At 40.8% G+C, this 19,386-nt stretch overlaps 1 protein-coding gene across 4 annotated transcripts in view; it reads right to left on the reverse strand.

Annotated features, from left to right (window-relative positions):
* The window catches only part of CTTNBP2 (cortactin binding protein 2), a gene marked incomplete at its 5' end in the record, with an annotated part of 152,598 nt that overhangs the window by 121,805 nt on the left and 11,407 nt on the right, over positions 1–19,386 (reverse strand). For all 4 annotated transcript variants that reach the window (XM_082846962.1, XM_082846961.1, XM_082846960.1 and 1 more), the window contains one exon: positions 18,803–18,910. In XM_082846962.1, the coding sequence (XP_082703088.1) occupies positions 18,803–18,910 (108 nt within the window). The remainder of the gene's footprint in view (positions 1–18,802; positions 18,911–19,386) is intronic.

Consider the following 19,386-nt stretch of genomic DNA (forward strand, 5'->3'; position numbering starts at 1 on the left):
AGGAATGCTACATGCAGAGAATAAATAAAAGAACCAACAGCTCCCCTGGCTTGGTGAACGGGGGAAAGGGACACCTGATCAGAGCACAATTTCTCAAGTGCTCTTGCAGGCTTCATGGTACCACACTAACCACTAATCTCTATATACCACAGAGTGAAGAGGGGGTGGGGAGAAGATACCATGAAATATAGGAAAGTAATCCATGCTCCCTAGAAATGCAGACTCAAGTAACACCCCAGAACAAAGCAATACATTAAAACTGTCCTCCCCAATGGCTCTATCATCTATGGAAAAAGAAAAGAGCAAAGAAATGTATAAACCTAGAATCAAAAAATGAGTATTTCTGTATGACATGAAAAAAGTAAAAACAGGATACGTCCATTTCTATACAATATTCATTAATCTAACCTCTCTGATACAAAAGTACGTTTATTTCACAGGGGAAATTTGGAGTCCATCTAAATCAATTCATTCAACAAATATTTATCGAGCCAGGCACCATAAAACAGTGAAACAAAACAAAATCCCTGCCCTCAAGGAGCTTGTGTTCTAGTGGGAAAATGAAAACAAACAAGTATGTTAAACATGTAAAAATATATAGCATCTCAAATGGTAATATGTGTAATGGACCTAAATAAAGGAAGAAAGGAGGAAGGGGAACACATGCGATGTGGACAGGGTGGCAATAGAAACAGGTTGGATGACATTTCAGCAAAGACCTTCAAAGGCAAGGGAAGAAGGCCACAGGTCCATTCAGAAGAGCTTTCTAGGCAGAGAAAACAAACGCAGAAGCTCCAAGGCGGAACAGGCAAGGGGGCCGGCAGAGCTGCAGAGGACGAGGGAAAAGGGACTATGAGATTGGGGCGGGGGTCTGCGCATCACGCAGTCCTGAGGGCACTGAAAGGCCTTGGCCTTTGACTCAGAGGGAAGGTAGCCACTAAACGGATGTGAGCTGAAGGATGACATGATCTGACTCCTGTTTTAATAGGAGCACTCTGGCTGGAAACTAATACAGAGAAGTGTCGGTGGAGATGGGAGAAACAGTTAGGTTGTACGTATAGTTAGAGCCAACAAGATTTACAAAGATTGGATACGGAAAGTGTGAAAGAAAAAGAGGAACCGAGTCTTACTCCGAAAGTTATTTTTTGGTTTGTTTTGATTTCTTTTTTTTGTTTCCTGGCAACTACAAAATGGGGTTGACTTTTGGAAGGGATAGCGCTAGGAAAAGCCTGATGAGAGTTAGGTCCAAGGGAGAGTGGAAGAAAAGTAATGTCATCAGCTGGTAGGCAACTATGTCAAGGAGTTTTGCTGTAACATGGCAAAAAGAAATGAAGCAACAGCGGGAGGCAGGGCCAATCTGAGGAAAGATTTGATGACACAGAAGGATGGGGATAACTGCTGAAGAGGTGTCCCAGAATATTTGAGAAGGCATGGAACTGGGTGCACATAGGCCAGCTGAGCCTGAGCCAGGAACATGGGTAATCTTTCCACAGTGAGAGGAGGAAAAATGAGTATGTGGGTACAGATGCCTGCGAGCTGGTTGATGTGATGGTGAAAGAGGATGAAAGTTCCTTCTGATTGCTTCTATGCTCAGTGAAATTGAAAGCAGCTGAGAATGAAGCAAAGGGAGGAGGTGCTAAAGAAAGGTCTCAGAAGGAGAAGAAAGTGCAAAAGAATCTAGGGGAACAGGCGAGTAAAGTACTAAGAAATGTGCTATCACTGCCAACCAGAACCAAGGGCCAACGAGAGGCACATATGGTCATGAATTTAAAGCGAGTCCAGTCAGCAAGGTGGGATGGTCTTTCTCCAGCCTCTACTACCCTATGGGTGTGAACATGAGGTAGGCAGAGAGTTGAACTTAGCAAGCATTGGGGTTTTTTTGCCAAGTGAATGGGGCAAACTGAGAGGAGGGAACTGGGGGGATCTGCAGAGGAGGAATTGTGGTGATACCTCACGTAATCTAAAATGGATACGGAGATTTCCGGCAATTGAGGTTTCATCAAATATACCGTGGTTAAAAATCACAATGTTGATAAATATCTAGTGACATGTTCACAGTATACTGAGAAAACAAACAGGTTAAACAAATTATTATGTAGAGCATGATCCCATTTTGAGAGATATATACTATGTAGGCTCATTAATGCAGAGAAAAAGGGTTACTTCTGAATGATAAAGTTTCCTTTTTTGTGCCTTTTAAAGGTATTCTACAAAGAACATGTATTGCTTTAATAATTCGGAAAATATACATGTTATTTTAAACAGCATAACTTAAAATTCTTTGTAAATTACGTCATTTAAAAGTGCACCAGGGGGCTTCCCTGGTGGCGCAGTGGTTGAGAGTCCGCCTGCCGATGGAGGGGACATGGGTTTGTGCGCCGGGCCCGGAAGATGCCACATGCCGCGGAGCGGCTGGGCCCGTGAGCCATGGCCGCTGAGCCTGCGCGTCCGGAGCCTGTGCTCCGCAACGGGAGAGGCCACAACAGTGAGAGGGCCACGTACCGCAAAAAAAAAAAAAAAAAAAAAAAAAAAAAAAAAGTGCACCCAATTAAATTACAGGTTTTAGTTTATATGAATAGGGTCATCCTAAAATCATTAACAGGTGTTACCAAGACGCATTACGATGACAGATTTTTACAGGAAATGCATTTGATTGGACTACACATCTCTGTGGAAGCCTTTCCAAGCTAAAATGTTTCCAAAAGACACCCATCACGAAGGCTCTTGTTCAGCCAGTATGCATAAGATGGTGTAACGGATGTCATGTGTCCTCATTAGTTAGGCATTCTTTTTTTTTTTTTTTTTTCCGGTACGAGGGGCTCTCACTGTTGTGGCCTCTCCCGTTGCGGAGCACAGGCTCCGGACATGCAGGCTCAGCGGCCATGGCTCACAGGCCCAGCCGCTCCGCGGCATGTGGCATCTTCCTGGACCAGGGCATGAACCCATGTCCCCTGCATCGGCAGGCGGACTCTCAATCACCGCGCCACCAGGGAAGCCCAGTTAAGCATTCTTGATTCACTGGTGCCTGTGTAGTGTTATTAAACATTTTGAAAGTCATCCCTGCCCACCACTAAAAGAAAAACTGCAGATGAGAGAATACAGAGGAATAATTAGGTTTTACTTCTTCAAGCCTATGAAATACAGTATAGTTTAAAAGGCTATAAATGATGAGCACTAGGAACACTAAAAATATTGAAAATGTTTGATAAAAATGGAGAATATAAAACTGTGTTGAATAACCTAGCTACAGCTATGTTATGGGGATAAGATTATGGATGAATTTTAAAATCAGAATTTATCAAATGATATATGCTTCTATTAAGAAAAAGTAGTGTAACTTTCTAGTATATGAAGAATTAAAACTCACTTATTAGTGAGGAAAACTGTCATAGAGAAAGACTAATCCCATAGGGGTCCTATAGATCATATACAAAACAAAAACAAAACAAAAACGGTGACTTTAAAATATCATACAATGTTACCTATACAGTTAGGACAATGATTAATGAAGAGACATTTGAATAGCCTGTAAATTGTTACATTTTACAAAGCTGGTATAAACTTCCAATTCTAATAATTATTTTTACTAATAAACATGTTTAAAAGCTGCTCCATTATTATTCCTATCAGGGAATCTTCACTCCTTTGTTAAAAATGTCAAGATTTAAAAGCTAGCTTCTTTGTCTCACTAAAAATACTCTCATTTTTAGTCAGGGTACAGTAGTTAGTTTAGTTCAGGTAAGGTAGCCTAACTTGCTAGGAAGCAAAAATGATAGTGAATATTTACCAACAGTTATACTTGGTTAGTTCAATTTGAAAACATACTATCCGTTTGGAGACACAGCAGAGAGTAGCAACAAGGCCCTGTAAAAACCCATACACAATCCACTGGCAGGAAGAAAAGAAATGAGTAACGAAATTCTAGACTGCAGGGTTACCAAAGTGCTTGTAACATTTTAAACCATTTGAGGTGTGCCGGAAAAAATGTGGCACAAACTGGTCTTCAAAGCATGAAAAGTACAATAAAGGGAACTGGAAAGTCCAAAACCAAGCATGTGGAAAACTGATAAGCTTTCAAACTGATGAACTTCCAAACTGAAGTCAGTTGATTAGAGGAAATATTTAGTGAAATTATTACAGTGCTATAATGTGGTACATCCAGTGCTTAATGTCAACTAACAGTAAACTACAAAGGACATTCATAAATTTGTGACACAAAAATGTTTGTTACAGGCAGTAATAAGACATTCTTAGAAAATGTTATAAGCCATAATTATTTAACATCAATTCTCCTTTTCTTTTGGAAGCACCGATATAAACCGTTTTCACACTTTTTTGTCCCATGTTCAATTTTTTTTTTTTTTTTTTTTTTTTTTGCGGTACGCGGGCCTCTCAGTGTTGTGGCCTCTCCCGTTGCGGAGCACAGGCTCCAGACGCGCAGGCCCAGCAGCCATGGTTCACGGGCCCAGCCACTCCGTGGCATGTGGGATCTTCCCAGACTGGGGCACGAACCCGTGTCCCCTGCATCAGCAGGCGGACTCTCAACCACTGCGCCACCAGGGAAGCCCCTCAAATTTTTAGAGCTACTGCTTTGCCTAACTACATTTGAATATAAATGACTTGTTCAGTCTGAAAAACGTGTACATGAACTGATTAAACAAGGAACAGCAGCAAATGATATGAGATCACACTGGCAAATGGTTTGAAGGTGACACAGCCCATCTGCTTATTTAGAGTGTCTACTGACTGCCTCCTTCACAGCAAACCCCCGGGGAAGCTGTGCATTAACCCCCTGCTGCCCTACCCCACTCCCACCACCCAACGCCCTTCACTTCCACCCTGGCTACCTCACCTAAGCATCCTGCCTCTCACTTACGTCTCTGGATGGTAGGCAAAAGCAGTCATTTACACCCAGCTATCACACTTTATGTGGACACCGTTGAAAACACCTCCCATCTGAAGAGGCACTACAGAAATGTTCGACCTCAGTAACCCAGAGTCTGCCTTCCCTGTGGAAGTAACTGCCATGGCAGTTTTCCTTATGAACAACACAAATCATGTAACTTGCCCATTACTGTTTTATTTTTCCCATCAGGAAGCACAGAACCCCAACTTCTGCTTCAACTCAGTGGCTCAGCTTCTGTTTTATGTACTGGGCCCCCAAGAAAGATTTCATTAGAGGAAAGGGTCTTATAACTACAAGGCTTGTGTGCCCCTGTTTTAACCCCTAATCTCGATTTTTTACATACTTCTATTTTTCCATCTTGCTGTTTTTATTCTTGTAAGCTACATCACATCATCTGTGGAACCATCAGGGATATAAGGAGTAAATAAAACAATCACATTGACCGTAACAGAATATCCATTTTTTACACACAGTTCTTAATGTCTTGATAATGTGTTTTACTTTAGTCCAACAATTCACAAAAGCTCCTTTAGCATGATTCCCACAGCTTCTTTGAGAACATGTCTGGGCTGAGTCACCTGATGGCGGCTTTTGGAGAAGCTGTCCTGAGACCAGCCACTGGCTGTCCTTTTCTCATCAAAATCTCTTTACAACTAGAATCAGCAGCAGTCACCAGTTTGCTGGCCATTCTGCTTACTGGGCAGAAAGCCTTTCCAGCTTTCAGGGATTTTAATCAGCACCAGGGATTTAAGTGCACCCTGATTTTATGTTACATAAAACATACCTGCTTTACAGTGAGTGCCCACCCACCCCTTAGACCAGTGGTTCTAAAACTTGAGCAGTGATCAATCACCTGAAGGGCTTGTGAGACCAGAGAATATACCTTGTTCCACCCCCAAAGTTTCTGAGTCAGTTGGTCTATAGTGCAGGGCTAAACACTTGCATCTTTTTTATATGAGTTTCAGATGTACAGCATTATAATTCAACATCTGTCTACATTACAGTGTGATCACCACCACAAATCTAGTTGTTACCCACCAACATATAGTTGACCCCCTTCACCCATTTTGCCCACCACCAATGCCCTTCCTCTTCCCCTCTGGTAACCACCAACCTGGTCTCTGTATCTATGAGGTTTTCCTTTTGTTTCCTCATTTGTTTTAGATTCCACATATGAGTGAAATCATTTGGTATTTGTCTTTCTCTGTCTGACTTTTTCAATTAACACCATAACTTTTCTAACAAGTTCCTAGGTGATGCAGATACTGCTGGCCTGGAAACCACACTTTGAAAACCAATGCCTTGGGGGCTTCCCTGGTGGTGCAGTGGTTAAGAATCCACCTGCCAATGCAGGGGACATGGGTTCGAGCCCTGGTCTGGGAAGATCCCACATGCCGCGGAGCAACTAAGCCCGTGTGCCACAACTGCTGAGCCAGTGCTCTAGAGCCCGTGAGCCACAACTACTGAGCCCACGTGCCACAACTACTGAAGCCTGCGTGGCTAGAGCCCATGCTCCACAACAAGAGAAGCCACCGCAATGAGAAGCCCGCACACCACAAGAGTAGCCCCCGCTCGCCACAACAAGAGAAAGCCTGTGCGCAGCAACAAAGACCCAACGCAGCCAAAAATAAATAAATAAATGTATTTTAAAAAAAAGAAAACCAATGCCTCAGGGTCAGTCCATTTCCCTGCTTAAAAATCTTTAGGGACTCTGCCCTGTCTATCCTATTAGTCACACAGATGTTTCAGCTTGGCCTTCAAACCCTCCTTGACAGAGCCTGTCCCAGCTCTTACTACCTCAGTCCATAGCCTGTTCTCCAGGCCCCCTTACATCCTCACTCTGCCCAGAGCACACAAACATCCTGTGCTCATGCTGTCTTTCTGACTCATACCCACTTCTCATTGCTCTAATTATTAATTGCTCTAGAAATTAATCATTCTTCAAAGGACTCCTGGAATGCCACCTCTTCCCAGAAGCCATCCATCTTCATTAAAACTCTTTCAGGGCTTCCCTGGTGGCGCAGTGGTTGAGGGTCCGCCTGCCGATGCAGGGGACGTGGGTTCGTGCCCCGGTCCAGGAAGATCCCACATGCCGCGGAGTGGCTGGGCCCGTGAGCCATGGCTGCTGAGCCTGCGCGTCCAGAGCCTGTGCTCCGCAACGGGAGAGGCCACAACAGTGAGAGGCCCGCGTTCCGCAAAAAAAAAAACCTCTTTCATTTATGCTTTAGGACAATATACAAGCCTGCCTTGCATTATAATTAGTAGCCATTGCACAACTCTCTTCCACTACATTATACAGCAGAGTGGCTAGGAAGATGCACTTAGAGTCAGAAAGGCCTGGGTCCAAGTTTTGGCTCCACACTCATCAGCTGTGTGACACAGAACACATTTCTTAACCACGAGCCTTAAAGTGAGATGACAATACATCTCCTTCAAGGGAGACAGCTGAGGATTAAATGAGATAATCTACATAAAGTCCTAAATAGTACTTCTGGCAGATAGGGCTCAGTAAGCATCGCTTTTCTGGAGTTTTGGAAACATTATCCCCAAATTCTTTGACACTCCTCCCAGGCGGTCAGGTCTATGTCTCTTCCCCTTGAATCTGATTCCTGTGACTGCTTGACAGAATATAATGGAAAGTGACCTTGTGACCCAAACTTTAAGGCACTACAAGATTCTGTTTCCTGTCTCCTAGGATGTTCACTGATTAATCCTAGCCACCTTGTGACGAGAAAGCCCAAGCAGCCCATGGAGAGGAACGCAAGCCCCCAGCCCATAGTCTCCACTGATCTCCCAGCAGGCAGCGAGCACATGAGGGAGGCATCTTGAAGTAGATCCTCCAGCCACCCCCCCACCCTACTCCCATTGCCACGTGAGGTGCAGATGGTGAGCGGTCCCTAAAAAGCCCAGCCTCAACTGCAGACATGTGAGCCAAATAAATGATTGTTGTTCTTTAAAACCATTACATCTCCGGGTGGTTTGTAACACAGCAAGAGATGACAAAGCAGGAAAATGTTCTTATCTTTGCATCCTTTCTCCTCTCCAGCAGACAGGGTCATAGGTTAGGACCTTCTAGAGTGTTGATCACGAGATTCAGACACTTCTAGAGGGAAGATCCTCCCAAGGGATCTCTCTTTGTGAGTAAACAAACATTTCAAAAACAATCAATGATGCTCTTCTATATTTTCATAATTGCCATTCAACGAGATCTTAGAAGTCTTGCCGCATTTACTTCTGTTTATAATTACCTGCAGTCACTTGGGAGGGAACAGCACTTGTTTAAACAGAAGACTTTCCAACAACAATTTCTGTGTAGTTTCAATTTCTGTGCAGCTTTTGATATTTACAATTGACTACAGGTGTGTGGGAAATGTTCTGGGAATTCACAGCATTTAAAGTAAGATAAAGATTCCATGAATGACAACTTCCAGCTCTAGGAAAATGATTAGTGTCATCAATGTTTCCTTTGAAGCAGAGGCATGGTGAGAGCCAAGGTTAGGAGTCAGAGAGAAAATGGCTTATTGATTCTCAGAGGCTGTTTCTCTATTCCTAAAGTGGGCAACTGTAACTGATCAAGCGATTTCATACAGATGACAGGAGATAATGTATGTGAAGTGCCCAGCACATAATAAAAACTCAATAATGTTAAGTCCCATTCCATCCCCACGTCCTGCTCCAAATTCTGCCTGCTGGAAACTGCAGCAAACCTCAGGATTCCTTGGAAGCATGAGTCAATTGGAATTGACCCTTTTCTTGGTTTCAGTTTGCCTACTGCCTAGACCACAATCATGGGGTGAAGGAAGGAGGTTGTAGAAAAGAAATTGTTTTAGTTTGAAAGGATTTTTTTTTTGTAATTTATTTTTACAGTGGAGTATAGCTGATTTACAATGCTGTGTTTCTTTCTGGTGTACATCTCCTCGATTCACTTACAGAGAGAGACATCTATATATTCTTTTTCAGACTCTTACCAGTCTTATATTCTCTTCCGGTGATTACAGTGTGTTGAGCCGAGTTCTACGTGCTATACAATAGTTCCTTATCGATTACCTATTTTCTCTATGGAAGGGTATGCCTGCTAATTTCCACCTCCTGGTTTATGCCTCACCCCCTCCCACCTTTCCCCTTTGGTAGCCATAAGTTTGTTTTCTAAATCTGTGATTCTGTTTCTGTTTTGTAAGTCAGTTCATTTGTGTCCATTTTTAGAGTCCAGCTATAAGTGATATCCCATGATAGTCTGAAAGGATTGAACCTCCTCCTTCCTCCTCACTTTTGGATGGCCAGGAACAAAGGTGGCTGTAAACAGAATGACTCATGCCAAGTTTAAAGCAATGCCACCGAAAATCAAAGATTTAACATAAAAAAGCGTATGCTGCCTAAATATGAAGATGTGGGAAACAGACTGACAAGCTGTAGGATAAGTATTTATAACGGTTCATAGGTCTAACTGTTATCCCACCATTTCTATACACTTAAAACGTCACTTTTAAAAATAATTGACAGTACGCATTATCCTATTCCCAAAACACCTGAGAAATTTCCAAAATCGCTAAGCCCTCTTTTGGCGGGGGATAATTTTACTTTAGAAAACGTTGTCTGGACAACACCTGACAAGTCATTTCTCTTCACTCAGGACCCATACAGCCACCACAGGAGCCCCCAGAAATGATGCTGACTCTACCTCTTTTCAGCCTGTGGTCTGATGGTTCAAAATATCCATCTGATTTCCTCCCACTGCTTATTTTCCTGCCTGCCTTAGGGGCTGCAAGGATAAATTAGTAGCCTAGATTAGCGTTAGTTTCCATCTGGCCAATTCTGACTTGAGGAGTGAGAGTTCTACCCTAAGAAATAAGAAGCAATGCCCACTTTATTAGACAGGAAGCAGGTGACCAAGGTCTAGTCCTATAACTTTCAAAGTGTGAGGAGGAGAAAGTGCAGGAGAAAATATTTTCTACCAACACAGACTGAGATTCAAATGCAAATACTTTTTTCAAGCACCTATTATGTGTCAGATCCTTTGCTAGGTGCTGTAGCGTATGACCTTGTTTAATCCTTAGAATTCAGACAAACCTATGACTTTGCATTAAGGCCAGAGAGATGTGCTACTAAAGCAGCCACCCAACCCCATTTACCTAGGGATTTAACGTCTTCCTTAAAGGCAGAAGAGCTGCGATGCCCAGACACCAGCACACAGATGGTCCTTTCCTTCTAACTTGGTGAGAATCAACCTATGCTGTGCATAAAAATCACTACTCAGGCTTGTATATACAAAACTATGTCTCATGTACTTTACTGGTAAGTTAAGAGCTTCCCAAGGGCTTACTATCTGCATTATTTTAACCATTAAAACCTAATACCCATAGGAGAGGCAACTCCACTTGAATATAGGCAAGGTGCCTAGTGCAGTGCCTGACACCAAGAGAAGACTCTGTCCACGGTCTGTTTTCCATGGAAGAATGTCATGAGAAGGGGTCGGGGCTGCTGGAGAGCTTGTCGGCTTTAGCATTTTATTTTTGTAAGGGGTAATTATGTGAGCATAAGCCCTGTAATGGTCCACTTAAAATAGGCCAACATAGATGTCCCGGAGCAGAACAAATTCCGACCGCGCTGAAATGTATCTTACATTCTTGCCAGGTCATCTTAGGCACTATGTGAAGCAATCTTCTGCTACTTTTCCCAACCCTCTGTGGAAAAGCTGAAAAGGCATTTGATTTTATAACAGATAAGATTACTGTAAATTTTTAAAGACCTAAGTTATGAAAGAAGAGGTCTTTTAACCAAAATTTCATTTAATTTAAAAATCTAAGCTGAACTGAGGAGAACTGGATTGGGGAAAAAAAAAATACAGCTGAAGAGAGAATTCTGCCTTTCAAAAAATTTCAAGTGGAGGATTTACCTTATCCATCTTATCTTAGGTGCACAAGACCTTAACTAAAAACCATACTCAGCTCACCTTAACCCTCTGAAGAAAAACACTGTTCATGGCTAAGTGACAAAAGTGATGAGCAAGCAGATTTTCCACGCCCTCTTCAAGGGCAATATTTGGAAGCATCTGAGATATTCACATCTCTAAGACAACCACTGGGACATTCTACCTCTTTACTATGGCTCTCCTACAAACTTTTGTCTGCCCAGCAGCTAGGGTGTTCTTTGTAATTTTTCCCTTGAAAGTGGTGATAAGCTAAAAATATTGACATTTAATAAATTAAACTTCTGATACAAAAAATAGAATACACTATAATTTTGCGTTTTCTTAAAAGAGGACTTTAACAGCACATCAAATCACTGGGATTCTCCAGCTTAAACACATCAACAGCTGACCACCTGATGTAGGATGAAATCCAGCCTTTCCACAGCCTTCGCCCTCCAGCATGGTCTGGCCCCAGCCACCATCTGCATCTGATCTTGTGCCACTCTTGCTTGCTGTCTGGTTTCCTGAAGTTCCTATCAAGTATCAAGCTCCTTCCTCTCCAAGGGCCTTTGAATGTGCCGCTCCCTTTGCCTGAACACCCTTCTTCCAACCGGGCTCAGGATATCCCTCCTTCAAGCCTCAGGGAGCGTCACTTCCACAGGGAAGTCTTTTCTGACCCAGTATAAGCTACCCTGAATCTCGTAACATTCTTTCCTTTTCTTTCATAATCATAATTTGTACTTAGATATTGTGTTTATTGGTTTAATGTCAATCTCTCCCACTAGACTCCAAGATCCATGAGAAAGAAAGCATACCCCTTGGTCACGACTCTCGAAGCCCAGGACATGTCTGAAGACAATAAACATCTGCTGAAGAAGTGGATGCTGGATCCCCTCACCTTTCCCCACCCTGTCCAACTACATTTGAAATATGGGATACAGCCTTTCCTTTCTTATTTGTTCAACAACTATTTATATTTTGACTCAGAAAACTGAAAAGCAGAACCTGAAACCTCTTTTCTTCCCAAAGTAACCACAACCAAAGAGAAAGAGGGTAGAACTTTGGGTACTGCTTTAGACCCTTGTTTCTTCTTATAATCAAGATAGAATTAGTCATATATGTGGCAAAGGAAATTCCCACAAGAACCCATGACTTGTAGCTTAGCCACTGAGGGTTAAGATGAGATGGCTGAAATATTATCAGAATGCCTCAAAGGAACACCCTTTATTTTCAGATCACAGGGAACTAATTCTAAAGTAACGGTTAATTGAACTGACAGTCCCACAAATTATGATAATCTTCGAAGTGTACAAAAGTACATTCCTGGTTTCATACCATTTGTAACCCTGAACCTATCCTGCACCCAGTGTGGATCAAATGGTACATCACTGAGCTGGGAAACCTTCATCTTTAGTTTGTTCTCACAGATATCCTACTGATTTATTAATAATCAGGAAGAAAATGTTACTTGAGTGACGTCAGTTGCGTATTAAATGGTAGTGATAAACGCTTTGCTTTCATGGCATCATTACCTTTTTTTTTTACCATATGATTCCATTTATATATCTTTTTATTGAAGTGCTGTTGCCGTACAATATTCTATAAGTACGATACAGTGATTCAGTTTTTAAAGGTTATACTCCATTTATAGTTATTACAAAATATTGACTATAACCCCTGTTGTGTTGTACAATATATCCTTGTAGCTTATTTTATACCTAATAGTTTGTACCTCTTCATCCCCTACCCCTAATATTAAAAAGAAAGCAGGCTGATATTCTTCTATTTTTTTCCTTCACTAATAGCAAATGTTCAACAGGGAAAATAAAGTCTCTCCGAAAAATCAAAATTGATATTTCCTGTTTGCCCTACTAGACCAAATACAATGCTATTTAAAAATCATCAGCTATTGTATATTATGAAAAACTCATTCGCTTGCAGAAAAAACACAACGTCTGGTCAACTCTCTTCCTTTTTCTAGACGCAGAACAAAGGCATTATCTCAGCAGACGGGGAAGAAAACAATTTATGTTTCACGAATTCAGCTCTGCTCAGCAAATTCATTCGTTAATTAAAATAAACAGCACAAAAAAGGGTACGTTTTGGTCAGTCAATTGCCTGCAATCATAGGAGAATTTTGAAATACAAAAGGCTGCGTGTTTTACTTAGCTGAAACCAGAATGTTATTCTTTTATCATTATTTAGCAGACAAGTCATATGAGGAAAACCCTCACAATACTCTGTAGTATACTTGCAGCTGCTTTCAAAATGAGTGGAAACATTATTCTATTTAATGCTTTCATTTTATTTAAAAAGATTGACTTTGTTCTATGTGAAGTTTCCAGCACTGAGCCATACAGGCATAAAGGTTTTTGAATTTTAAAAATAAAACATTTAAGTTCTGCCTAAGAAGCTATAATGCAATTTTAAATATGTGGCGTGTTTTGAAAGAGTCATGAAATTTGTTAAAATGGCATTTTCAGATTAATTTTTAACTTTGAGAAAAAATATTTCACAGGAAAATCACTATCATAAAATATATTTGAATCATTAAAGTTCTTATATTTATTTCAGCAAATATAGTTTTGAAAGTGGCATTTCCTTAACCAGTATTACTTGACAGCAGTGTTTGCCAAATGGGGGTGAGCTGGAGACCTTTTTGGCTGTCACAACTAGGTAGGTGCTGCTGGCATCTAGTGAGCACAGAGGCCAGGGAGGCTACAAAGCGTCCTGCAGCGCAGAAGATAGCCCCCTCCCTGCAACAACAGCAGCAACAAACACCTGGCCCCAAGTGTCAATCATGCTGAGGGCGGAAAAACCCTGCTTTAAAACAAAACCGTTAAAACATTTTTTTTAATTGAGTTAGTTTTGAACCCAATGGAAAGGTCAGGTTTTCAAAAAGGAAGATATTCTAGGCAAAATACATACTGAGTCACCGCCTGAGAAAGTATAACTTAGGCCCAAATGACACTACTCAGAACAATTAATTTTAAATATATAAAGTCAAGATACAAGAATTTTCTAAATGGGAACAATCTTGGCATTGTAATAAAGCTCCAGTGACATTCAGTTCAAACTTTCTGTGCCTGGTACAAAGTAGGCACTTAACAAATATCTACTGAGGGAAGGAGAAAGAAGCATCTTCTTGTGCCATATCCCAGGACAGTGTATACGGTAACATTACACCAGGATGATGGGCTGTATTAGGTTGTGAGGGGTCCTCTAAGCTCCTCCCTTCCTCCACAGCACTAGCATGTAGCCAGCCAGTGGGTGACATCTCCCTGTTTCCTATGCAGCTAGGTGCGTCCACAAAAGTTCTCACCAATGCACGTGTGTGCGCTGCTTACAGGAAGTTGCTTCTCCTTCATTTCCTCCCTTGCCCCCACCCTTCACCGTAGGTTGGGATGTGGAGGTGGCACTGACCAAGTTTCAACCGTACAGAAGACGCTAATTCCCTAAAGGAGAGCAATAAGCCACCTGGGTGGCTGAAGACCACTTGGCACAGAGCTGCCCCTCCAGCAGAGATCAATCATCTCCAGAATGGTATGTGAGAAATGAGCTACTTATTTAATCTATTAGACTTTGGGTCTCTTTGTTGCAGCTGCTTGCACAAGTCAATTCTAAAATCTGATATCCCCTATGATACAAGGGCTACAAATGCTGTCTATCTGAGGAAATGTTACACTGGCTAACTTCTTGAAGTTTCAGTGCGAATAAGACTTGAAAATCTGGATTATACGGTCACTCTATAGTGACTACTGGTTAGGATGAAGAACTGCCATGTCTGTTAATAGTGTTAATTCTCATTTATCTAATCCAAATGGAAAAAGAAGGCAAATCTGGAGCTACCTGCCCAAGGCATTCATTGTTTCAATGATATAATATTTACATAAACTCACGCTAATGATAGCGGGCTAGACCCTGTAAAAATGGAGGCTAAAACAATTTTAACTCTTAAAATTTTATAATTACAGCATTTTCATCTTCTGCCTTTGTCTCCCCTTTGAGTAAGATGCTGGTAAAAATACTAGTAGCAAGAGGGAAAAGGGAGTGAGGGCCAGAGGATTCCACAAACTAAACACTGAGCATTGAAATAATGATTTCTGGATTAAGTTGTATATTCATATCTTGAACATTCAATTAAGTTTGATTCAGAAGCCTCTGTGTCTATCTTGGTTTTCAGAAAATATAGCTGCTTCTTGTTGCACACATTCTTTATTAAACTCCAAAGTATTTTCTAGATTTTATTTGATATAGAATATATTCATTCAACAATTTATTCCTACTTTATGTGAATGAGAGGGAAATCATTGAGAAACAAAATATTTCTTATGCGATGAAATTAAAACATATTACATTTAAGCAGCTTTATGCAATTCAGATTTTCCATTAATATTGCTCTTTTTAAAATATAATTTCCCTCAATAAAAATTAATGTCTAGAATATTATATCTGTTATAGAGTCATAAACTTACTGAGAAATATTTTTACCTTAAACATCTGAAAACAGTAAAAGTACCAAAATATATATTGTAATTTCCTGACACCCTTCCCCCAAAATCATATTTATGGATTGTCCGGACAAGTCTATGGCCATTAATTCAATGATCTATGCAACTTTTCATGGTAACCTGACAATCAAGAGCATCAGGATAACACGATTAAACAAGTAAAATAGCTTGCTCTGAAATACCTTTTTAAAGTTTCTAAAATTCTAAAGAATTTGAATGCCTCACAACAGAAATCATTTCTAAATTTTAATAAAATTCAGGGCACAAATTAGGCATCTTGTATCTCAAAAAAAAAAAATCACAATTTACATATTAAATTCAAAAATCTTTACTATAATGAGAAAGTACTTTTGACTTTTTCTTGAAACAAAATGTATTTCTCCCAACTGAATACTGTTTACTAATTTAGATTCTGACTTTTAATTTAGGAATAAGTTTATCTTATAATATGAAATAAAAATAAAAGTTTCACATTCTCTCTCCTTCCCAATTTCTTTCTGGGGCACTAGCCAGTCACTAAATTATATTCTACTGTTAAAGGAAAAGGTAACTAAAGGACACATCTGGACCCAAGTAAATATTTCACTAGTTTCACCAGTTCCAACTAATGCCCCCAAGGGAATAGTCAATCAGTAAATCACCACAGTGAGTCTACCACAGCTACAACAGGTATATGAAAATGACATTATTACCTACTCCTAAAAATGCAATGATCTAAACAAATCAATCACAATTCTCAATTTTAAAAAGGGACGAAAGGCTTTAAGAATCTCCAAACATGCCAAGTTCTGGCATGTCACATTTTCAACCTGAGAAGTCTCAATCTCTTTGGACTTCCTTATTGTTTGTTTGATTTCAGTCTATAAATAAAAGAGACTGGTATCAGCCAGTGGTCCTCCACAGGGGCAGTACCCTAGAGGTCTTGGAAATAAGCAAGAACAATTAGTTTTCACAGTGATTGGCACTTAGGGAGCAGGGCTAGGGGTTTGCTACGCATTCAGGAACTGTCCCAAGTCCCCAGAATTTTCAAATGACCCTCTGCTCATTCCTTTCATTAGAACCTTCAGTATGACTATCTGAGCCTAAAGAGTAACTTCTTTCCACACATAAACAAGTTGTTTTAATTCAGTTTTAATGAACACTAAATTTTTCAGCCATTCAACTGTCATGTAAATGTCTGCTTTTGTTGGGAACTTTACCAAGTGTCATTCACCATTTCAGAAAAATCACCTCACCAATAGTAAATCTGCTCCCTGTACCCAAGTCAATGACATGGCATGTGTGGATCAGGATTCTTTTGCAACGACTGCACTCATGTCAATGTTATGAGAATAGGTGGGAACAGCCATCTATTTTATCATGTCTTCCACTAGTCATGCCTGAGCAGTTATATGTTGAAACACCTAATATTTTATTATAAATTACTCTCCTGTTACTTCTTATCACAATTAGGGCAATGTATTCGTTATTATTAACATAGCCTACTTACATATGCAATTTTCCATACATTTCATTTCAGCATAGTAAAAGGGTAATACAAAGTATTTTATGAAAATGAAAAACTAGGTCTGATAGATATGCAAATCCTGAACTAGAATATCACCTAAGGCTCCTTGCAGCTCCAACGTGCTTTGATTCTATGAAAAACTTTCAGTTTGGCAAGCCCTGATCATTAGCAAGCCTTTACCTCTGCTCAAGTTTGAAAGTATCGCAATTAAGTAAAAATGAAAAATACATGTGGTTGCTAAGGTGATACATAAAAACACAGACTCTGCTAAATGCTCCAACATTTGTGTGAGCAGAGGGCAATGCCACGGTGCTGATGCCTTTTACAGGTGAATAGAGAGGGACAGAGAAATACCTAAGGGAGAACTGAAGCCCTCACATCTCTTTGCTCTCAAGAAGCTACACTACTGGCCTCACAGGTGACTGCTGCCTTGTTCTCTCCTTGGGCTGAGGGTCACAGATCTGAGTGATGCACTGCCTTAGCCTGTCTCCCCCAAAGTTCATTCAAGAAAATATACACTGGCAAACAGTGCAAATGTCCCAAAAGTGAAACAGGAAGAATACCTCTCACTATCAAACTGTGCACAAGTCTACTTAGCAATGCTTATCCTTCAAAAAGCAACACCCTCAATTCATCACTGGCATGGAGGCGGTATAGTCACACTCCACTTTTTCTGAGGCCGTCATTCTCTGTCATCAGATTGAAGAATAATTATTATCCCCACTATACCAATTTCCAGGTTATGAAAATGTACTTAACTCATTATTTCAGGAACTGTTGCCCCTTGCCCCACTGGATTCCCAGCGTGTCCACCATCTCCATTATGTCTGACCGTCCACCGTTATCTCTTTCCCCACCATATTAGCACCCACAGGGGCAACCTTGTTTTTATTGATACATTCCACAGAGTTTCACTTGTTAAAATAAACTCCCTAAGACAAAGTTTGAGGAAATATTCCCTGGTGAAAAAAATAAATCCATACTTCCTGTGTAATAAATATATCCCTCTCGGTCAAATGACCAAGAGTCAGGAAACACCTGATTACATACTAAGTATTAAATATAAAAGAGGAAAATAAAACCTTAAGTTTGGCTCACATAGCAAAACAAGCGCAATCTTGGGAGTGACCAGTTAAGCTTTCTTTTTTTTTTTTTGCGGTACGCAGGCCTCTCACTGTTGTGGCCTCTCCCGTTGCAGAGCACAGGCTCCGGACGCGCAGGCTCAGCGGCCATGGCTCACGGGCTCTTCCCGGACCGGGGCACAAACCCGTGTCCCCTGCATCGGCAGGCGGACTCTCAACCACTGCGCCACCAGGGAAGCCCTAAACTTTCTTGACGTAGAATTTTCTAACATAATTTTTAAGGAAACAAAACTTTACTGAGGTATTCTAATATACTGGAAGATAATTCTTTGCAAATTATGGAAAGTTAAAAATTACTGTAAGATCAGATGAAAAAAGTAATAAAACTATTCGAAGATACATTATGTACATATAAACATTTAGTTTTTAACTCAAGAGTCTCTGAAAATAAGAAATCATAATTTATACATGAAGGAAAAAAACCTCTATTTTCAGCAATTTCTTTTATAAATGATTCTCTTAGTTTTTCCTCACTGGCCTCACATATGTTTAGGATACCAAGCTACCAATTTTCTGAGAACTTGTGTCTTTAACCAAATACATATGGGAAACATAAAAGGATTTCAGAAGCAATACAGCTTAATTCTCAAGTTCCTCAAATTAAACGGTTTAGAATCATTCCCCCTCCTTTCAATGACCATCTGACCTCAGTGTGTGTTTGGGCTTATCAAAGTTATGGGTTGGTATCTGGGGTAAGGGGCACATTTTAACCTGATGTAACATTTTAAATCTATATGACTCAAAAATTAAGAAGCAGCAGCTTTGCCACTGGCCATTTGAGAAAAGAAAATGATATAGAAATGGGACTCGGCCCTAGAAGGTTCTTACCCGCAGGGCCTCGATGACGAGGTCTCTGGCCTCCAGCTCCCCTTCCATCACGCTGAGGAGCATCCGAAGCTCTGATTTACTGAGGTTGTCCACATCGAAGTCTTTTTTCTGTAACACAAATTTTAAAAAATGAAAACACTTCCTAAAGGTATGCAATGGACCATTTTTATCCCAGTGGCTCAGCAAACCCGAGGGGCCCCGTCTGGCAGCAATCCACGGTCTGACCTTCTAGGAGGAGAGGTAAAAACCACAGTGCCAATATCCCAAATCTCTCCACTGAGGAGATCTATTTTCCTAGCCTGCCTCCCCACCCAGCTTTAGGATCTCTTTAAATTATACTGTGCAATACAAATTTAAAGTCCCTGGAGTTTGTATCAAAACAGGCCCAGTGTGTGTTGGGGAGAAGTTGCAAAGGTAGCAAAGAGAGCACGAACGTATTGCTCGAAGGGCCCCAACATAAAGGCTCCTGTGAGGTTATTATAAATTCCAAGACTTCCAATAATAACAGGTCATGTTTATAAAACACTGCAGCAGAGGCCACCAGCTAGCAGCCTACAGCCAAATCTGGCCCACAGATGTGTGTT

Source organism: Leucopleurus acutus, assembly GCF_964270905.1.
Source record: "Leucopleurus acutus genome assembly, chromosome: 9".
NCBI classification, from domain to species: Eukaryota; Metazoa; Chordata; class Mammalia; order Artiodactyla; family Delphinidae; genus Leucopleurus; species Leucopleurus acutus.